The sequence below is a fragment of the Alternaria hordeiaustralica genome, assembly GCF_023758085.1.
Source record: "Alternaria hordeiaustralica strain BMP 2776 chromosome Unknown scaffold_18, whole genome shotgun sequence".
Classification (NCBI taxonomy): Eukaryota; Fungi; Ascomycota; class Dothideomycetes; order Pleosporales; family Pleosporaceae; genus Alternaria; species Alternaria hordeiaustralica.
This window is the reverse complement of record NW_026056790.1, coordinates 535,111-554,040: the sequence shown is the minus strand read 5'-3', so window position 1 is coordinate 554,040 and position 18,930 is coordinate 535,111. Positions and strand designations below refer to the sequence as shown.

Genomic DNA, 18,930 nt, shown 5'->3' with positions numbered 1-18,930 from the left:
GCGCTTGCCCTAGATGGCTAGCGCCGGGAGAGCTCAGGTGGATCCCGTGGGCGTGACCGAGCTCTTGGAGGAGCCGTGGACCCTCGATATCGCTATCAACCCTCTCGCAGCTATTCACTCTCGCCTTGCCTCAGTCGCTGCTGATAAAATGGGCCTAGCATACTCTCATACACCGCGATAACGCTGTCGGCGCCGTTTGCTGGCCACTTTAAGTTCGAAGTATCTCAGCACAGCGCTCCACCCACCTCCGCACTGCACTTAAGACGCCCCACTTGAGCAGTCGAAACAACCTCCCGTACAAACATCCGCTCTATTCGCTGCGCCCAGCATGAACACCCGGCCCATTCTAGACTCGGATGCCGGGCCCTTTGTGCTCTCGGCATCCTTCAACGCCGACTGTTCGCACTTCTCGGTAGCCCTGGAGAACGGGTTTCGCGGTATGACGCGCGCATACATCTTGAAGGCCCCTGCTAACACCTCCAGTATTCTCGTCTTCAACATGCGAAGAGAAGATTTCCAGAGGTAGCACCCTATCCTAAATACCGACCACATCCCACTAACACCCCCACAGAAGTCGGCGGCGGCATCGGCTGCGCAGAGATGCTCGGCAACAAGAGTTACATCGCCCTGGTCGGAGGAGGGAAGCAGCCCAAGTACCCCCAGAACAAGGTACCTCCTGAGGACCCCGACTGGAGCGTCAACGACACTGACATCATCTACGAGGTCCAAATCTGGAACGACAAGACCGAACGCTTCACCACGTCGACCGAGTTCAAGACGCCCGTCCAGCGCGTGCGCCTCTCGCAGTCACACATGATCGTCGCGCTGCTCAACTCGATATGCATATACAAGATGAAGGTGCCGCCGGTCAAGTCGGCAGAGTACGAGACCGTCAATAACCCGTTCGGGCTGTGTGAGCTGGGCACGAGCATCGTCGCATTTCCGGGAAGGGCGGCGGGCCAGGTCAAGATATATGATCTCAACACGGGCAATGTGAGTATCATACCCGCTCACGAAAGCCCGTTGCGCGCAATCGGTATAAGCAGGAACGGCGACCTCATCGCAACAGCCAGCGAGAAGGGCACTATCATCCGGTTATGGTCCTTCCCCTCCTGCACAAAGTTGGCAGAGCTCCGTCGGGGCGTCGACCCCGCTGCCGTCTTCTCTCTCGCCTTCTCCCCCGACGGCTCAACCCTTGCTGTCACATCCGATAAATCCAGCCTCCACATCTACGACCTCGTCACCGCAACAAATGCCTTTTCACAAGCCGATCCGTCGCAGCACAAGTATGGTATCTTGTCCAAGATTCCTGGTCTGCCCCGCGCGTTCTCAGATATATATCCTACGGCCACGGCCAAGTTCGAGATGGGCGACGAACCTACCACTTGGGGTCCACACGGTAGGTCCGCTACTCTGAGTGCTGGTATCCCGGGTGTGCCGGGTGGACGGCCGACCAAGGGGCTCATCGGATGGCTCGACGATGAGACTATCCTTGTTCTCGGCGCTGGGTATGATGCGCGATGGGAGCGCTTTCGCACGGGCCGGGATGACAGTGGGAAGAAATGTCTTGTCCCTAATGGATGGAGGCGGTATATTATTTAGAGGCTTGTATGGCCGAGTATGAGACGGATTATCGCTCGAGGGTCATGGTTCTTATTGACCGTCGAGGAGATTTATGTACGGATACGGCGTTCTGAGGCTTGGATATAACAAGGCGTTGGTTGCATCTCCTTGGACAGGCGTTTAGATACCCAATCTTATTCTCTTACTATAAACTAAGGAATCCTCACTTGCTAAACTATTTTAACATGCGGACAGGTGAAAGCATGGTCTTCACGCAGAAAGTAAAGCACGTACATTTTGATCGATTCAGTCAAGTTTGCATTCTTTACTTCTCTCTCTCTCTTGTTGCTTCTATACATTCTTCTCCTCCATACAGCCGCCAACTATCAAAATGTTGGCCTGTCCTTTGATTCGCGCTGACCTCCACCGCTCTCAATTTCATGAAATACAACCCCCAAAACACACCATCCACATGCCGAAAAACACCCATTGCTCTGCTTTCACACTGAAAGCCGATGAACTCAACACACAAACAGAGATACATAAAATACATAACAAGAAAGCTAAGAAAGAAGAGTAAGCTGTAACTGTGAAGGTAAAACAGCACAATGGCTTCAAACGAGTAAAATGAACAAGTATTTAGGATTACTCTGATTGATGTAGAAGCGAACTGGAAAAACAAAAAGACAAAAAACGGGAAACTTTGGGTATCGTGCAGAAAGGTATGGGAGCCACAGTTATAACACCCGTGTGCGCAACTTTCTGTGTTGCACGGTGTCAAATATCCAATCAGCCCTAGAAACACCCACATAAATTCCTTTCCAGCTCCGCGTTGGCCGGCGAACTGAACATCTCTCGAGAAATGTAGCTTAGTTGCACATGGAAGTTGTAGAGTAGAAAGTTGACAAGGCAAGGAAACATTCGTGGCAGGGTCGTAAAGAAGGGTTTGGTGTAAGAGAACCAGTCTCTCCGCGCCCTTTCTCTTCTTCTCTTATAACAAGATGAGATAGTTGCTGGGCGCGATACCCGTCTCGCCGTTTGGTTTCTTAGCCTGCCACCACCGTCCGCTCACGTCCGAGACTTCGAGGATGTCGTGTTTTTGGAAGCTAATCTCATTCGCATCGTCGGGGTTGGCTTCGTAGCTGTAGATGGCCTTGGCGCGGTATGGGTACTCGATGGAAGCTTCTTGTTGGTTGTTTGCGTCGTCGTTTGTGGGAGTCGAGACGTTGTTGTTCATGCCGCCGAACTGGGGGGCTGAGCTGTTGCGGCCGTTTGCGCCGACGGGACCGCCGGGGTAGCCGGAGACGGGCGACGAGGTTTCGAAGCCGTTTAGTTGGGCGGATGTGTACATTTGCGGCGGGATGTTGGCGGTTTGGGTTTCGGGCCGGTTGGTGTAACCGTTGGAGATGGGGCGGGAAGAGCGCGAGCCGGGGTGCTCCTTGTGCAGGGCGTAGGAGTCGACGAAGGCGCGGTGGCTGGCTTGTGGTTGCGAGCCGTAGTAGAATATCCAGACGATCTGGGCTTGTTAGTTGGGACTGGTGGTGGGTGGTGTGCTGGCATGACTTACGGCGATCATGGAGAGGAGGATGTAGCCGGCAGCCGCGGCTTCAAAGGGAGCGACGGGCGAGTAGACGAGCGAGTTGACGGATGAGGTGGTGAAGACCAGGCCGGCGGCAAGGAAGCCCACGATCTGCTGGAATTAGCAAGTGCGTTCGCGTGGTATGCCGTGGCGGCTACTCACTGCGACATGGTACGTCCTCTCCGCATCCGAGGCGACCGTAACGGTGACGCCCGCAATGCAGAAGAACATGAAGACGAGCGTCCACCAGGCGAAGTTGGGGAAGCCGCCGTGGATGGCTGATATTATGGAGCTGACAAAGGCGATGACCCAGGCGAGCTGTATACCACGTTAGCGACCAGATCCCGCGACTGCCGCGTACTCCGGGCTACTCACAATGCCAATCGATATCGTGGCCAGCGCAAAGGGATCCCCGATGATGCGGCTCATGCTGAAGCCCTGGGACCTCTGGCCGTAGCCTCCGTTTTCCATTTTGCGTAGTGAAGGAGAGCCGCCCAGCGAGCCGTAAGCGGGCATGTGTTGGTGGAAGCGGCGGGGAAAGGGGCGATTAAGCTATGCTGTCGCGGGCGCAGGAAGAGCAGAAAGAGCGAGAAAGAGCGTGGGTACCAGATGCGGTATTATGGGTGAATGTCGAGAGTCAAAGAGTGTTGTGGGCGTTGGGCCAGTATATCGGCGCGTTGGTGGAGTTGTGCAGGGCAGCGAACGGTGCACAGGGCGCAAGCAGCGGGAGGCGGGCGTCCAGTGACCAGCAGTGTTGGTGGGCGCGCAAGGCTTCTGCGACTCTGGCGGCTGCGTGAAGGTCGATTATGGCAGCAGGCGGTGGGTGTCGAGGGAGGATGACGGGCGAGGGCGGGAGCAGAGCGAGAGATGCGACGGTTTCACCTTGGGTTCCCAGTAGTTCTCGATTGGCCGCGCCGGCTGGAATGGCTAAGGGTTGTTCGGGGATTGCAGCGCTGCGGGTCCCACTTGTGCAGAGATTAAAATGGCACCGCGCCCGTCAGCCAAAGGCCTGGACAGCTGCACGCGCGTTTAGTGCATTAGTGCCTTTGGCGGCCGTCGAGCCGCCGTACACAGACAAAGTCTACTGTGCGTGTTTGCTCAGTGCTGTGTTTATCTCATCCACCTGTTGCTCGACAATGTGGTCGACAACGTCAAGCTGTTCGCGGCCATTCACTCATTCACCATCCACTCTTCAATACGCCAAGCCAAGTCGTGGCGCAGCTAGTACTACCTAGGCACGTCGCTCAAAGGGATCCCAATACATGGCGACGCCTCATCATGCATCCTCGACTCGTCACTCAAGAACACCCCGAGAACCCTCCCACACACAGGACATCCCCGTCCGAAATGTGGTACTTTGATTAAATCCCCAATCTACACCGCTGCTGTCATACACAACTGGTCTGACAGCTGCAATTCCACTGCACAAGTCTGGCTAATCTCATGTGCACCCTGCGTCGCCGTCAAAGGCATGCCATCCACGTTTCCCCATGGCCTGTCTTGATTACCCATGGTAGCCGACACGTGCGCCGCGTCCATTTGCGGCTGAAGCTGTGTCTAGGCGCAGTAGTTCCCAGGCGAGCCAGGAAATTGACGTCCGGACCATTGTCGGCGCCATTACGCTTCGGGGCCCTGGGCCAGGTCACCAAGCTGACACGAGACGGTCATGAAACGCCGTGCTACGGCACCGAACCCTCCGCAGCCCTACAAAGTTGCTGAGACCCTCACTTGACCTCACTTTACATCATTCAGCAAGAAAAAGCTGGCGCTTACAAACTCTTTTCGTGTTTGAACTATCTGCGACTGCTACCTGTGACATGGCAAAGTGTTTCCGGTCAGGGTGCAAAGGTCAATTGACGTTACTGTACTACTGTATGCATCAATTTCCCCATGGCCGTCGTCATGATCGGGAAGTTTGTTTTGCAATATGTCACTTTCGGATGCTTGCTTGATCCGAGGCAACGCGTCGCTTTTGTAACATGCGTGACTCTGGATCGCTGCAACGATGGTGACACCGGTCCACATGCTCGCTGCTGATCTGGTCCACATGCCCCGCCCAGACTGCTGAGCCTCTATCAGATGTGCAAAACTAGAATGACGGTCGCGGGTACCGGCTGTGGCTGTGACGACGCGCCCAAGGTAGCTAGGTACACGTGAAGCACCTGGCATCTGTCAGCCACGCCTTGAAACCGTCTGACGTCGGTATTTGCGCAACGCATAAAGTCCACGTACCGTCAACACAACGTGGTTGAGAAAATAGTAATGGACGTACTGTGTCTCAGCAGGCGATTGGTGCTTCTGCGCGGAGACTGATGGCACCGAGCGTGGCATTCTTGGTTCGGTGAAGTGTTGCGTGATGCTGACAGTTCTCACAGCTCGTCCTCAGATTCACTCTCATCGCCCTCTTCTTCTTCGCGTGCCACGCCTTTTTCCTCTTCGGCAGGCCTTCTCCTATACTCCTCCCGCACAAGCGCTCTCAGGGCCTTCCTGAGCCTCTCATCGTAGTCGACCCAGCATCTTCCTGCGCCGAGGAGCATGACCTGCTGATACCGCTGATTCAGCAAGCCGTTCCTTTTCCGCAGCTCGGATATCTTCAGTGCTTGTTGTAGTTGGCGCTCTTCTGCTTCAGCAATGCGTGGTCGCAACACGGCTAGCTTGGCGAAGCCATCGGTGGTGGGTATCTGCTGGTCTTCGAGAGCTTGGAGCTGTGACGCAGTTGTCGCGAAGCTTGTTGCGCGTTCGGTCACCAAGACAGCTTTCTGGGCGTTGTCGAGTGGGGGGCCGTCATCGTTGTCGTCGTGTTGTGTCTTGAGGACATCTTTGTGCTTGCTCACTGGTGACGTTAGCCTTGGAAAGTGAAGGAGATAAGGGCTGCATACGTAAGTTGTTGGCCTCGTCGAGTAGCGCAGTCTTGCCCGCCAGTTGCTGCAACGACTGTTCAATCCTGTGTATGCGATCCGGGATGGTCTTTTGCCTGTCCTTGGTGTTGTCCTGCGGGCCGCCGAGGATATACTCCAGGCGATCCAACCGCGATTCCAGCAGTGAAAATGTGAACAGAACCGCCTCCTCGTATTCGTCCATGGTGGTGCTGGATTCGATGTTTATGTTCGCCCAGACATGTAAACGCGGGCGCGTCCCTCGAGCGGAGCGGATGTTAATTTTAGCGGCCGCTGATAAGCCCCCGGGTTATGGGGCCTCGAGACCAGACGTCAGCGGAGCACTCACACCCTCGCTTTTCACTGCCAGCTCGAGCTCCCATAGCTCTGTCATCACATTCGCTTGCCTGTGCTCGTCATCGCAATATAGATAGCATCACCGCCAACCCCTAACGGATGAACGCGCAATAACACGAACCGCGCATTTCGCACCCCAGAGCATGGCTTCATACTCCGCCATCGGCCCCGAGCCAACAGACGCAGACCCCATGACCTCGAGTACCGGGTCGCTGAGAGGGCGACGGTACGATACTCTCATATATATCTTATCGGACGAAAGCTGACCCAAGTAGGAGAGGCAGAGGGAAGCAAGACGTCGGATTCAAGGGCCAGGCAACATGGATATCCAGTGTCATTAACCTGGCCAACACCAGTATGCCCATGCCAGCTACCCCACACAAGACCATGCTGACCGTCTACAGTTCTCGGTGCCGGCCTCCTCGCCATGCCCTCCGCGCTCTCGAAGATGGGCATCTTCCTCGGCATCTTCGTTATCGCATGGGCTGGCACAACCGCGGGCTTTGGCCTCTACCTCCAGACACGATGCGCGCGCTACATTGATCGCGGACATGTCTCCTTTGCGACGCTGTCTCAGATGACATACCCAAATCTGTCTATCATTTTCGACGCCGCTATCGCAGTCAAGTGCTTCGGCGTCGCTGTCAGCTATCTTATCATCATCGGAGATCTGATGCCGGGCGTGGTTCGAGGATTTGCGCCAGGCGCTGGAGACATTACCTTTCTGGTTGACAGGCAGTTCTGGATCACGGCATTCATGTAGGTGCTGATTATGAAGTTCGGAGTGGTGTGTACTAACCAATCCAGGCTCATCGTCATTCCGCTGTCCTTCCTGCGCCGTCTAGACTCGCTCAAGTACACCAGCGTGATCGCCCTCTTCTCCATCGCCTACCTCGTCATCCTCGTCGTAGCCCACTTCCTCAAAGGCGACACGATAGCCGACCGCGGCAACGTCCGCGTCTTCGAATGGGCGGGCCCCGTCTCCGCACTCGCCGCCTTCCCCGTCATCGTCTTCGCCTACACATGCCACCAGAACATGTTCTCGATCCTGAACGAGATAGCCGACAACTCGCACTTCCAAACAACCACCGTCATCTTCGCTTCCATCGGAGGCGCATGCGGCTTGTACATTCTCACCGGCATCACAGGCTACCTATCCTACGGCGACAACATCCACGGCAACATCGTCTCCATGTACCCCACCGCCGCCGCCAGCACCATCGGCCGCCTCGCCATCGTCATCCTCGTCATGTTCTCCTACCCCCTCCAAATCCACCCTTGCCGCGCCAGCATCGACGCATGTCTAAAGTGGCGCCCCGGCGGCCGCAAACAAAGCGAAAGCAGCCCCTCACGAAACACACTCATGAACAACACGCCCAAACCCGGCGCGCCCAAGAGCAGCGAGATGAGCGACCTCAAATTCGCAGTCATCTCCACCGTCCTCATCATCCTCTCCTTCATCACCGCCATGACCGTTTCTAGTCTGGAGAAAGTACTGGCTTATGTTGGAAGCACGGGTTCTACGACGATTTCCTTCATTCTACCCGGTTTGTTTTATTACAAGATTTCTGACCCGGAATCTTCGCACCACCAACGTCTTGTTAAGGATGAAGACGACGAAGATGAGTACCAGAGCGGAGAAGCGGAGGGGTATGTCACGAGCGAGGGGCATCTTAATCGTGATTTCAGAAGGGGATTATTGCGTAATTTGGCGCTTGCTTTGAGCATTTACGGTGTTGTTGTTATGGTCGTTTGTCTCATTACGAATACCTTTTTGGTCGCGGCGCATTGAAGAGGTTTCGATCTTGTTGGGTTTGGGGAGATGGTGTTGCATTTAGCGGGAGTTGTTTGCTTGGGGGCTTATCTATTAGACTGGATGGGTGGGTTGGGTGCTGGAGTCAAGTCGATGATGGTGTCGACGGTTTTGTTGTATTCGCACGGGCTGTACGGGTATATGTGTACCTAGGTAGCCTTGTAGTAGTCTCGAGCGAAATAGTAATCGTGCCGCTTTTTTCCAAGACGTGTTATCTTCATCACCTGTTATTACGTTGATCGAGGGTCGAAGTCCGCATGTTGATGTTCGTTGTATTGTTACAAGTTGTACATTGCGGACGTAGCCTCTCGTGGTCTGTGGTAAAAGACTGGAAATGCCACTTTTCCATCAAGCGGGCTTTCCTACGCTGTGTCTTCTTGAGCTAATCCTTTGAGGCATATGGTCCTTCTTCAGAGCCAAAGTCTGCTTGTTGCGCTGTGTACCCTTTCCCTCACACATATGATCCCAAAGTTCGCCTCGGTTGAGTCCATCATACGACAACTCAACCCGTCATGCTCTGAACCCCGTCTCCAAATCTTGATATGTCGACCACATAAGCCGTATCCACAATTTCCCCTTCGCCCTCTCCACGCGTATTGCCCTCCCCCTCGCATCCGCACAATCCTCCCGCCCTAATCGCGCACACCTAAACAGCAGAAGCAGTCTCCTTGGTCCCTCCCTCCAAATTCTCCACCTTCACCCCCGGCTTCCCTCCTGCTTCCCCAACCCCATTAATCAAACTCTTACTCGCACTCCCGCTCTTAACCACCATCCCCGCAATCTTACCCACCCTATACTGCGGCTCCAGTATCCCCACCATGGACAGCAACCGCCACGCCGTATCAGAGGGCTGGGCGCCGACACCGACCCAGTACCGTGCGCGCGACAAGTCTAGTTTGATGTCTTTCCAGGGGCGGCCGTGGGTGTCGCCGGGTCGTGGTGGTTGGGGCTTTGGGTCGTAGGTGCCGAGGACTTCTAGGGGGCGGGAGTTGCGCGCTGTGCTGTTGTGGGAGGGTTAGCTGGGGAGACTTGATAATTGAGCCTGAGCGATGATCTTGGGTATTGGGCGGCGGAGTAGGTATGTGAGGATGTGCTGGTTGCAGTATTTGCGGACTCCCGAGATGGGATTATTGAATGGAATTGGGAGACGTACCGGGCGTGTGCGACGACGATGTTGTAGAAGGGGGAGTGCTTCTTGCCGAAGCGGGCGAGTCGGATTCTTAAGACCATTGTGAGGTGTTGTGCTGTGGAGGCTTTGTGCTGTTGCGACGACTGCGCGAGTGCAGCGGGCGGTTGGTTTGGTGGTTTGGGTATATCTTTTTGCTCCGAGGATTTGCCGAGATGCGTGGGCACGTGCAAGGTTGGTGGACTTTGGGTTGGATAATGAGCAATATAAAACAAATTATTCTGTTAGCAGAAATGTTCGCCAGCCTATTGTATCTCTTAAGTAGGTAGAAATCTAAGTTGATTGTGTAGTGATGTTGTGTAACTGCTGTTACCCTCACCTCATCATCCTTGAGCGGTGATGTAATGGCAACACCATGTTGTTCACCACGATATCTTGTCACAACCATTTTCCGCTTCAACATTGCGCACCACCTGTGAACTGAACATCTTACGATGGCTCTTCGAGTAAGTAGACTTTCAAAATCCTCGAATTGGTGACGACTACTGATCTCACTTCGTAGACTCTCTCCGCCAAAAGTGCAGCTGCGCTTGACCAAGAACTCATGTCCTCGGGCGCATTCTCCATTGATCAATTGATGGAACTCGCAGGTCTCTCTGTTTCCCAAGCAGGTATGCTAGTAATACATCCAATTCATTCAGTCATACTGATGATCTAGTCTTCAAACTACAACCCCTCAGCAAAGGCAAGCGCATCCTTGTAGCATGTGGTCCTGGCAACAACGGCGGTGATGGATTAGTCGCAGCCCGCCATCTCTTCCACTACGGCTACCAGCCTACAATCTACTACCCGAAGCAGAGCAAAAACGAGTTGTATCAGGTATGCAACGATCCAACTAGCAAGCTTTCACACAAACTTACACTTGATAGCGCCTCAAGAAACAACTCGAAGACCTCAAAGTACCATTCACAGAAGACTTCACATCCGCACTCAAGCAAACCGACCACATCGTCGACGCAATCTTCGGCTTCAGTTTCTCCGGCGAAGTGCGCGAGCCCTTCCCCAAAGTTATCGAAGCTCTAGCATCGACTTCTGTCCCTGTTCTCGCCGTCGATGCGCCTTCATCGTGGGATATCGAGAACGGACCTCAAGATTCCGGGCCGGGCAAGGGCTTCATGCCACCAGCTCTCATTAGTTTGACTGCACCGAAGCCGCTGGTTAAGAAGTTCACTGGGAGGCATTTCCTTGGTGGCAGGTTCTTGAGCCCGGAGATGGCGGATAAGTATAATCTTGATGTTCCGAAGTATGAGGGCTTGGATCAGGTTGTTGAGGTGCCGGTTGAGAGTGAGAAGCTGTAAAATATGGCCATCCATGCTCGTGATTGTCATACAGAATGAACTACAATGTTGTTTGCGCATCACGATGCATGGTCAAGGTGTTTTGGTACCTGCTTGATATGACACTAGCGTGGTTTCCCCGCAGAGCCGCGGTACGGCTAACAGCGGTCTTGAGATGTCATCCGAACCCCAGCTTCAACTGCGCTTCGGCAAACAACGAGGTCAATTTCCTTCGAAGCGGAAGGCCGGAAACTTCTTGCGTCTCTTTCGTCTGCTTTCTCTTTGGTGTTATAATTGAGCTGTAACTTACCAACACGTTTCTCAGTCCATCACACCTTCGATATCGCGTCGTGAATACGCGCAAAGCAACTTCCCCCCACATACGCACAGAGAGCTATTTGGACAGCTGAGGCCATTCAAGCGCACAATTCTACAGCCAGAATGGTTCCAAGAGCGCCTTCAAGAGAGGCTTTGACCTTGCTCAAGCATTCTGTACGACCTTCCGTAGTTATTCGATCGCAAGCACAACGCTGTCTCCTCTCGTCCACTTCACGTCCTACGCTACCATCGCATATCCAATCGCGGGCCACAACCCAGACAGTTCGAAATACCGCGACCTTCACGCACTCCCACCATGCCGAAGCCGTGTCTGTGATCCCCACGACCGTCGACACGAGCAATGCGGACTTCAAAGAGAACAAGCGCCAGATGGACGAGGCGACCGAGAACCTGGTCAACCTGCACACAAAGATCGCGCAAGGTGGACCTCAGAAAGCTCGGGACAAGCACATACAGCGAGGCAAGATGTTGGTCAGAGACAGGATATCTGCACTCATTGACCCAGGCACGCCATTCCTCGAACTGAGCCAGATGGCAGGTTACAACATGTACGGAGAAGATGATGTACCTGCAGGCGGTATCGTCACTGGTATCGGCACAGTCAACGGTGTGCAATGCATGGTTGTCGCCAATGACGCTACAGTCAAGGGAGGCACATACTACCCCGTCACAGTGAAGAAGCATCTGCGAGCCCAGACGATCGCTCAAGAGAACCGGTTACCCTGCATCTACCTCGTCGACTCTGGCGGTGCGAACCTGCCCAACCAAGCAGATGTGTTTCCGGATGTCAACCACTTTGGCCGCATCTTCTATAACCAAGCGCGCATGTCGGGCATGGGCATCCCGCAGATCAGTGTTGTCATGGGACCATGTACGGCGGGTGGTGCTTATGTGCCTAGCATGAGCGACGAGAACATAATCGTCGAGAATCAGGGTCATATCTTCCTTGCTGGGCCACCGCTCGTCAAAGCAGCGACTGGCGAGGTGGTCTCAGCGGAAGACTTGGGTGGAGGCAAGCTTCACAGTGAAGTATCTGGTGTAACAGACTATCTCGCAGTTGACGACGCACACGCACTTGTCCTTGCGCGTAGGAGCGTTGGCAACTTGAACTGGCACCGTAACCAGACTGTCACTTCGCAGCCTGCTTTCCAGGGGCCTCTCTACGACCCCCAGGAGCTTTCAGGCATCGTCGGTACCAATCTACGCCGTCAAATCCCCATTCACGAGATTATTGCACGCATCGTCGATGGATCTTCTTTCGACGAGTTCAAGCCATTGTACGGTTCTACTCTAGTGACTGGTTTCGCGAAGATATATGGTCACCCCGTGGGTATCGTAGCCAACAACGGCATTCTCTTCAGCGAAAGCTCGCTCAAGGGCGCGCACTTTGTCCAGCTATGTGGCAAGCGACACATCCCCCTCATCTTCCTCCAGAACATCTCAGGATTCATGGTCGGCCAGGACGCCGAAAAGGGCGGTATCGCAAAGAACGGCGCAAAGCTCGTAACAGCCGTGAGCTGTGTCGACGTACCCAAGTTCACAGTCGTCGTCGGATCCAGTGCTGGCGCTGGAAACTACGGCATGTGGTAAGTCGCCTTCTAGTCCCACCTCGACACAACATCGCTAACACAAGCACAGCGGCCGCGCGTACTCCCCACGCCTTATGTTCACCTGGCCCAACGCAAAGACGTCGGTCATGGGCGCAGAACAGCTCTCGTCGGTCATGGAAGCCGTAGGCAAGAAAGTGGATCCCGCGCTAAAGGCACGGATCGAGCACGAGAGTGAGGCCACGTTCGGGTCGGCAAGGCTATGGGACGATGGTATCATACCGCCGGAGCATACACGGAGGGTGCTTGGCATGGGCCTGCAAATGGCGTGCGGTGGGCAGAACAAGGGCGTCGAGAAGGAGAGCACTTGGGGTGTGTTTAGGATGTAGATGAAAAGGCTTCGTAAGAGCACGCGCACGATACGCGCGTCTCCCTGTTGCTGCTTAAAAGCATGATATTCGCGACCTTGACCAAGAATCTTTGGTGTTCCATTTTTTTCTTGCCTGCTTGCTTGCCTTGCTTGCCTTAGGGCCTGGCCTAACTTCCTGTGTACTAAGAATAGGGTCCATGACCGCCAATTTCCGGCATCCCCACACATTTTGCACGGGAAGTGGCTTGGCAGAGGTCTTGGCAGAGAGCCGTCAAGACAGCTGGGCAGGCGGGTTCGGCCTCAAGCACGCCTGTAAGCTTGCTTGGAAACGCTTGTGTGAGACGAACGTCAACGTAGTGTGGAGATCAGGTTCACCAAGCAGTGTAGTAGATCGGGAGTTCACCCACGTGAGAAACGAAACGAAACGGAACAAAACAAACGGTGAAGTCAGGCCAAACAGCGCAAAGTCAGGCGCCTGCGCCACAAACATTCCCTGCAGGTGGGGCGCAGGCATGCGGAATCCGTTCAAGAGGTCCCAGAGTTTCAACGCGGATACCGGGCCTGCTGCTGCGTTGCGCAAGATACACAGAGGCAGCACCAACAGGGGAAAAGCATTCACTGTTTGGATTCCGCTTGTGGTGTTCGTGGTGGTGTGGCGCTGTTCGTACCGGCGCTTGCGCTGTGAATTACCAGTTGACCTGCCTTTGCTCGGCTTAGAGGGAACGCCAGCTGCATGATGATTAGATGCGGGCGGCGAATACGACCATGGGATTGCCAGGGTAGCCTATGGGGGCACAGGCCCGTGTTAATCCATCAAAGTTACCTTTCCAGTGCCGCCATTCCGCTGCCCGCTATTGCCTCGACGATCGCTCCCGCCTCTCTTTGTCACGTCCGTCATCAAACGCTGGACGCCTGTTTACCACTACCACCTGCACTCACACTCGCTTTTCTGTCGCCGTTCCTCCGCTGCCACAACCTTCTCCGGTACCTGCCTCCTACTCCCCGGTCAACCTCACCACGCTGCTTGTTTGCTTGATCTTGCTTGATCTCGCTTTCTCGCTTCCTCCCCACTTGGTCTCACGCACTTGCGGGGTAGCCATTCGTTAGCATTGTTTTAGGCGCAAAGCACATGTCGAGATGAGGTTGTTCAGCCCTGCGCGAGCGCTAGCGGCGCTCTCTCTGCTGTCGACAGATGTTGTGCGACCCTTCACCCAGGCCATCGTGCTCGACCCCAATTCAGAGAGTAGGAACCCCGTCGCCGTCGCATACATGCTGTGCGCTTATACAGTCTGCTAACCTCACCTTACAGCCTCTATCAACGATGTCTCCTCCCAGGTCGCCAAACAGCTCGTCGCGCAATATGCGACTATCGACGATAAGGGCATCCATGTACTCGGTGGTTACCCGGGTATCCTCTACGAACCCTACTACTGGTGGCAGGCGGGCGCCATGTTCGGTACCCTCCTCGACTACTGGCACTACACCGGCGACGATCAGTACAATGAGATGGTTCGCGAGGGACTGATACACCAATTTGGTGAGCATCAAGACCTGGTATGTATCTATATGCGCTATCGCAAGGTCTGTCGCTAAGCTTTGTAGATGCCCTCCAACCAGTCCAAGAACGAAGGAAACGATGATCAAGTTTTCTGGGCCTTCTCCATGATCGCCGCCGCCGAATACAAACTCAAAGACCCTCCCGCGGATCAGCCCGGTTGGCTCGCCATGACACAGTCCGTCTTCAACCAATTCGTCGGCCGCTACCAGAAGGAGGTGTCCGATGGCACTTGCGGCGGAGGCATGCGCTGGCAGATCTATCCGTGGCTTAATGGGTGGACGTATAAAAACACCGCATCCAACGGAGGACTTTTCCATCTCGGCGCGCGATTGGCCATGTACACAAAGAACGACACATATGCCAAGTGGGCGGAGAAGGCATTCGACTGGATGGCGAATAGTCCTATCTTGCCTGGCGACGGCCAAGTCTACGACGGAACCAGTATCAGCACGAACCCTCCATGCAGCGACGCCGACCAAACGCCCTGGACCTACAACTACGGAATCATGATTGCAGGAGCAGCATACGTAAGACAAATGTTACTACACCACAGATTCGATTACTAACCCTGTTCGCAGATGTACAACTACACCAATGGCGCTGACAAGTGGCGCAACGAACTCACCAAATTCATCAACAAAGTCGCCATCTTCTTCCCCGAAGACAAAGGCGGCGTCATGGTCGAGATCTGTGAAGCAAACATAGTTTGCGACGCGGACCAGGAATCCTTCAAAGCGTACCTCGCCCGCTGGCTCGGCATCACCATGCAAATGGCTCCCGAATTCACGCCCCAGATCATGCCCAAGCTGCAAAAGTCCGCCGTTGCCGCTGCGCAAACGTGCGAGGGTCCGTCTGACCACGGCGGCGGAAACCACCAGTGCGGTATGAGTTGGTGGAAGCAAGGCTGGGACAACATCAAGGGCGTCGGACCGCAGATGACAGCCCTCAACGTCATCAGTGTGTTGAACGCGCAGAGGGTGCCGCCGCCGTACTCACGCGATACCGGTGGTACTTCTGAAGGCAACCCCGGGTTGGGCTCTGGAAACGACGCCGACCGGTTACCCAAGTTCCAATCCGAAATTACCACTGGGGATAAAGCGGGCGCGGCCATCCTCACGATCCTCATCTTCGCTTTGTTCGTCGGTGGGTCCGTCTGGATATTGATGTAATGAGGAAGAGATGGAGGAGGCATCAAAGATGATGGTGGTGGTGCTTTTTGGTTAATACCCCCATTGTTTGGATGCATCCTGGAATGCAAGTATGATGGGATGACAACTGAGCTTCTTCATATGAGGAAGGCTTCTTCATGGCGTTAATTATCCAGGGCGAATGGATCGGATCGGATGGGCTGGGATGGGTTGGGAGATTCGTGTGTATATTTGCTATCTGATGAAATGAAATATGAATGAGTATATTTACCATGTATGAAGATTGCTTTATGAGAGGCGGTTTAGATCTCGCAGATGTTGAGTATGTGAGATGAGGCTACGACGCTATGAAACTTCGTGACCGCCTCAGTCGTAGGTTTGATATAGGTAAGATATCTCGTGAACATCTCCCAGTGCGTTACTCATGTGCGATGTCTTTCTATCGTCGCGGTTCTACATAATGCTAGAACATCGCATGACTGCCAGTTGTTTGTCGCGCACATGATATATCTAGTCGTAAAACCATGTAATTCAATACGCGACAGAGCACATAGATCAACGCCTACTCAATGCCTCTAAACGCCGAGACTCCTGATGGCGAAGAGACCGCCGGCCAGCGAAAGGACCATTTCGAAGGTAAGATAGCGATCCAGCCACTATAGCCCCCATACAACTAACCCGACCCGTGCACGTAGCCATGCGAAGCCGCGTCCCACGCTACCTATTCCGCGCCTTCGACGGATCCAGCGGCGGCGGCAGCTCGTGTTCCGTCATCAACGCAACCGAGATCATACCCCGAGGCTTCATGAACGGCAGGCAAGTCACTGGGTTCTACAAAAAACAGGAGAAAGAACTGCATGCCATGGTGCAAGCCCACTTCTCCGCCGACGAAGACGTTCTGACTGGGTTTAGCTCGTGGGCTGCTTCTCTTCACACAGTTCTTTGCTATGCGTATACTTGTTCTCTGGAGTATGAAGATGTTCACGTTGCTGTGCTCGATCGCGAGAGGCTGGATGGTGAGGTAAGAATCTGGTGGGTGCCGGATCTTTTAGATCCGGGTGAGTATCATGGTGAGCATGAGTATTTGGCGCATGGATGTATCCGGGGGCCGGGGTATACAGCGGTGCCTTTTGAGGACCTGATGGTTGGTGAACTCGGCACTGCTATCTTTCCTGAACTCACAGAATGGAAGGATGGGGATCTCAACTTCGGCGATGATCTGAGAGATAAGATGTTTCAGGAAGTGTTGGTCGGATACTATAACTATCAGACTGAACGTATCAGGCGCATAGGCAAGTTGTTTGGAGGCCTCGCTTTGCCGGTCATGCTCGCGTTGCTGACGCTGAGGCCGCGATACCTTGCTGAAGTTTATGTGCCTGTTAATGATGCGCCAATGGCGCGAGAGGATTTTGTGGACTGGCTGATCACATCGCTGGACATTCAAGCCCTTGATTACGATCCCGAAGAAGAACTCTGGTGTCGGCCAGGGGTAGTTTACACACGCGAAGAAGGCAATTGGAAGGCTTATCCGGATGTTGAACAGTGGATCAAACTGCTTCGTATGATTGGTGAGCGGCTGTCTCAACGAAGCGCAGAAGAGAAGATGGGGGGTGGGGTGGATGGTGAAGAGGAAAGCGGTAGTGACGATAGAGAAATGCAAGACCTGAACGATGAAGATTCGGGCGAAGAGATGTTAAGCGATGAAGAGCTGGGCGATGAAGATCTTGGCGAAGATCAGTTGAACGATGAATCGGATGAAGAGGATTGAAAGAAGATGCGCAAATGAATCGAAAATGGTGCGCGAATGTGTCCCGTTGGAACATGTTGTGCAGGTGCGGTTGATGCTGGGAGGCACTGGGCGTCACTTCCAACATGGAGAAGCGCTACTCCGGCTTCGGCTACCTCAGGAGAGCGTCGCTGCCCAGGTGCTTCCCCCAAACACCGCCACCTTCCAGGCTGCCATTGTCACTCACATTCACTCGCCACGACCCAAGCTGCAAGCAAACGTCAATTATCAAATCGCGCATCATGTGCTAATGCAAAGAACGCCTTACCAGCCAACTCTCTGTTTGTGGCTGAGCAAAGATGTAACATTCTGCGATAGGCAGGAGCGCGCAGCCCAGCCGCAGTCCGCCCCAACACTCACCACCTTCGAAGAAGTCGTTTTTCACCCATCCGCTTGGTGGATGTCGAGGCTCTGCATTGCGCCGTGCGGATACGCAACACGACGCCGGTCAATGCTATCGTGAGATGATGAGTTTTCATAAGGAACGAGTGCCGTCAAAGAAGCATCAGCCCTCAACTTCACTTTCAACTTCGTGAACGCTAATCAACTATTTGGAACAGACGGCACACAGCATGCAAAGTCCTTCCGATACATTTAGACAGCCATGATCAGAACGCAAGAAGGCAGAAAGAATGGCGTCAAGCGAGCGGTCTTTCAGCTCGACTTGACCCTCGGCAGAATATACCGTACTGTTTATGGGGTATGTGACCTCACCGCAAGGCTCAACACTGTCTTTGAAGGGTTATAATTGGCTTATTCTTCGAATCACATCAACTTTGCTACCTTCCGGCCGGTAGTTCTACGAGCGAGCGTGCCTGACCTTGGCAGGCACAGCCCCACCTGCTCCCATCGCATCGCATCTTCTAACGTCTAGACTTGAATGACAGGGCTGCCGAGCACATCCAGGATGCAGGCGGCCTCTCATATGTGAGTTGAGCCACAGCCTCAAGCGCCCAAAAATGCTGCTACGCCGCAACGGCCCTACACCGCCATATTATACATTTCGTCACCTGGTAATCTATCGCATCCCGCCTATTTGTCGTTGAACATGCTCGTCTTCACCCTCACTATCAAGTGTCAATGACATACTTGCGATACCATATTGCGAAGACTATTTCCGGGAACAGAACTTTTGGGCCCCAGCTTACCGATTACTAGCCTACAGCGAGCGTTCAAGCAAGGGTACTTGATCCTTCTACGCAATCGCTCGTCCGTCGGCCGTTCCCGATACCGATATTGAGAAGTGATGCGGCCCGAGGCTTAGCTTAGGGGGCCAGTCGCTCCCGTCTATTCGATATGTGCTGCGACCTTACGAAAAGCAACTATCCGTCGCAGGCCATTGAAGTCCGCATGTGGATGTTCTTAATGTACCAATGATTTCCACCACTACACACCCAACCCTTCTCTAGTGCTTTGCATGCACAGATCAGGGGTTTTCTATGGGCGCCACCACTTGAACGCGTGGCGCTGTGGGCGGAACCTCTGTTCCTGCAGATATGAAATATGACTCTTACTCAGGTATTTAATTCTC

General features: G+C 54.0%; 8 protein-coding genes across 8 annotated transcripts; 5 read left to right on the top strand and 3 right to left on the bottom strand.

Moving 5' to 3' along the window:
• Positions 1-328: 328 nt before the first annotated feature.
• Positions 329-1,602, top strand: J4E84_007911 (uncharacterized protein; the record flags this gene model as incomplete). The annotated part of the gene is made up of 3 exons (XM_049390489.1): positions 329-437; positions 484-522; positions 572-1,602. The coding sequence occupies 3 exons, from the start codon at positions 329-331 to the stop codon at positions 1,600-1,602; spliced, it is 1,179 nt and encodes a 392-aa protein (XP_049241949.1).
• A 952-nt stretch (positions 1,603-2,554) lies between these two features.
• On the bottom strand, positions 2,555-3,613 carry SHO1 (Transmembrane osmosensor; the record flags this gene model as incomplete). Its single annotated transcript, XM_049390488.1, has 4 exons — positions 2,555-3,079; positions 3,131-3,253; positions 3,305-3,460; positions 3,518-3,613. 4 exons carry the CDS (start codon positions 3,611-3,613, stop codon positions 2,555-2,557), a joined length of 900 nt encoding a protein of 299 aa, XP_049241948.1.
• Positions 3,614-5,511: 1,898 nt separating this feature from the next.
• J4E84_007909 (uncharacterized protein) lies at positions 5,512-6,223 on the bottom strand (the record flags this gene model as incomplete). The annotated part of the gene is made up of 2 exons (XM_049390487.1): positions 5,512-5,975; positions 6,022-6,223. 2 exons carry the CDS (start codon positions 6,221-6,223, stop codon positions 5,512-5,514), a joined length of 666 nt encoding a protein of 221 aa, XP_049241947.1.
• A 295-nt stretch (positions 6,224-6,518) lies between these two features.
• Positions 6,519-8,167, top strand: J4E84_007908 (uncharacterized protein; the record flags this gene model as incomplete). The annotated part of the gene is made up of 4 exons (XM_049390486.1): positions 6,519-6,601; positions 6,651-6,730; positions 6,780-7,134; positions 7,183-8,167. The coding sequence occupies 4 exons, from the start codon at positions 6,519-6,521 to the stop codon at positions 8,165-8,167; spliced, it is 1,503 nt and encodes a 500-aa protein (XP_049241946.1).
• Positions 8,168-8,834: 667 nt separating this feature from the next.
• CYT21 (Ribosomal protein S16, mitochondrial) lies at positions 8,835-9,418 on the bottom strand (the record flags this gene model as incomplete). Its single annotated transcript, XM_049390485.1, has 2 exons — positions 8,835-9,189; positions 9,342-9,418. 2 exons carry the CDS (start codon positions 9,416-9,418, stop codon positions 8,835-8,837), a joined length of 432 nt encoding a protein of 143 aa, XP_049241945.1.
• Positions 9,419-9,918: 500 nt separating this feature from the next.
• Positions 9,919-10,672, top strand: J4E84_007906 (uncharacterized protein; the record flags this gene model as incomplete). The annotated part of the gene is made up of 3 exons (XM_049390484.1): positions 9,919-9,985; positions 10,033-10,193; positions 10,244-10,672. 3 exons carry the CDS (start codon positions 9,919-9,921, stop codon positions 10,670-10,672), a joined length of 657 nt encoding a protein of 218 aa, XP_049241944.1.
• A 420-nt stretch (positions 10,673-11,092) lies between these two features.
• On the top strand, positions 11,093-15,634 carry J4E84_007905 (uncharacterized protein; the record flags this gene model as incomplete). The annotated part of the gene is made up of 5 exons (XM_049390483.1): positions 11,093-12,576; positions 12,629-12,909; positions 14,217-14,461; positions 14,510-14,992; positions 15,044-15,634. The coding sequence occupies 5 exons, from the start codon at positions 11,093-11,095 to the stop codon at positions 15,632-15,634; spliced, it is 3,084 nt and encodes a 1,027-aa protein (XP_049241943.1).
• Positions 15,635-16,182: 548 nt separating this feature from the next.
• J4E84_007904 (uncharacterized protein) lies at positions 16,183-17,381 on the top strand (the record flags this gene model as incomplete). The annotated part of the gene is made up of 2 exons (XM_049390482.1): positions 16,183-16,249; positions 16,309-17,381. The coding sequence occupies 2 exons, from the start codon at positions 16,183-16,185 to the stop codon at positions 17,379-17,381; spliced, it is 1,140 nt and encodes a 379-aa protein (XP_049241942.1).
• Positions 17,382-18,930: the final 1,549 nt, after the last annotated feature.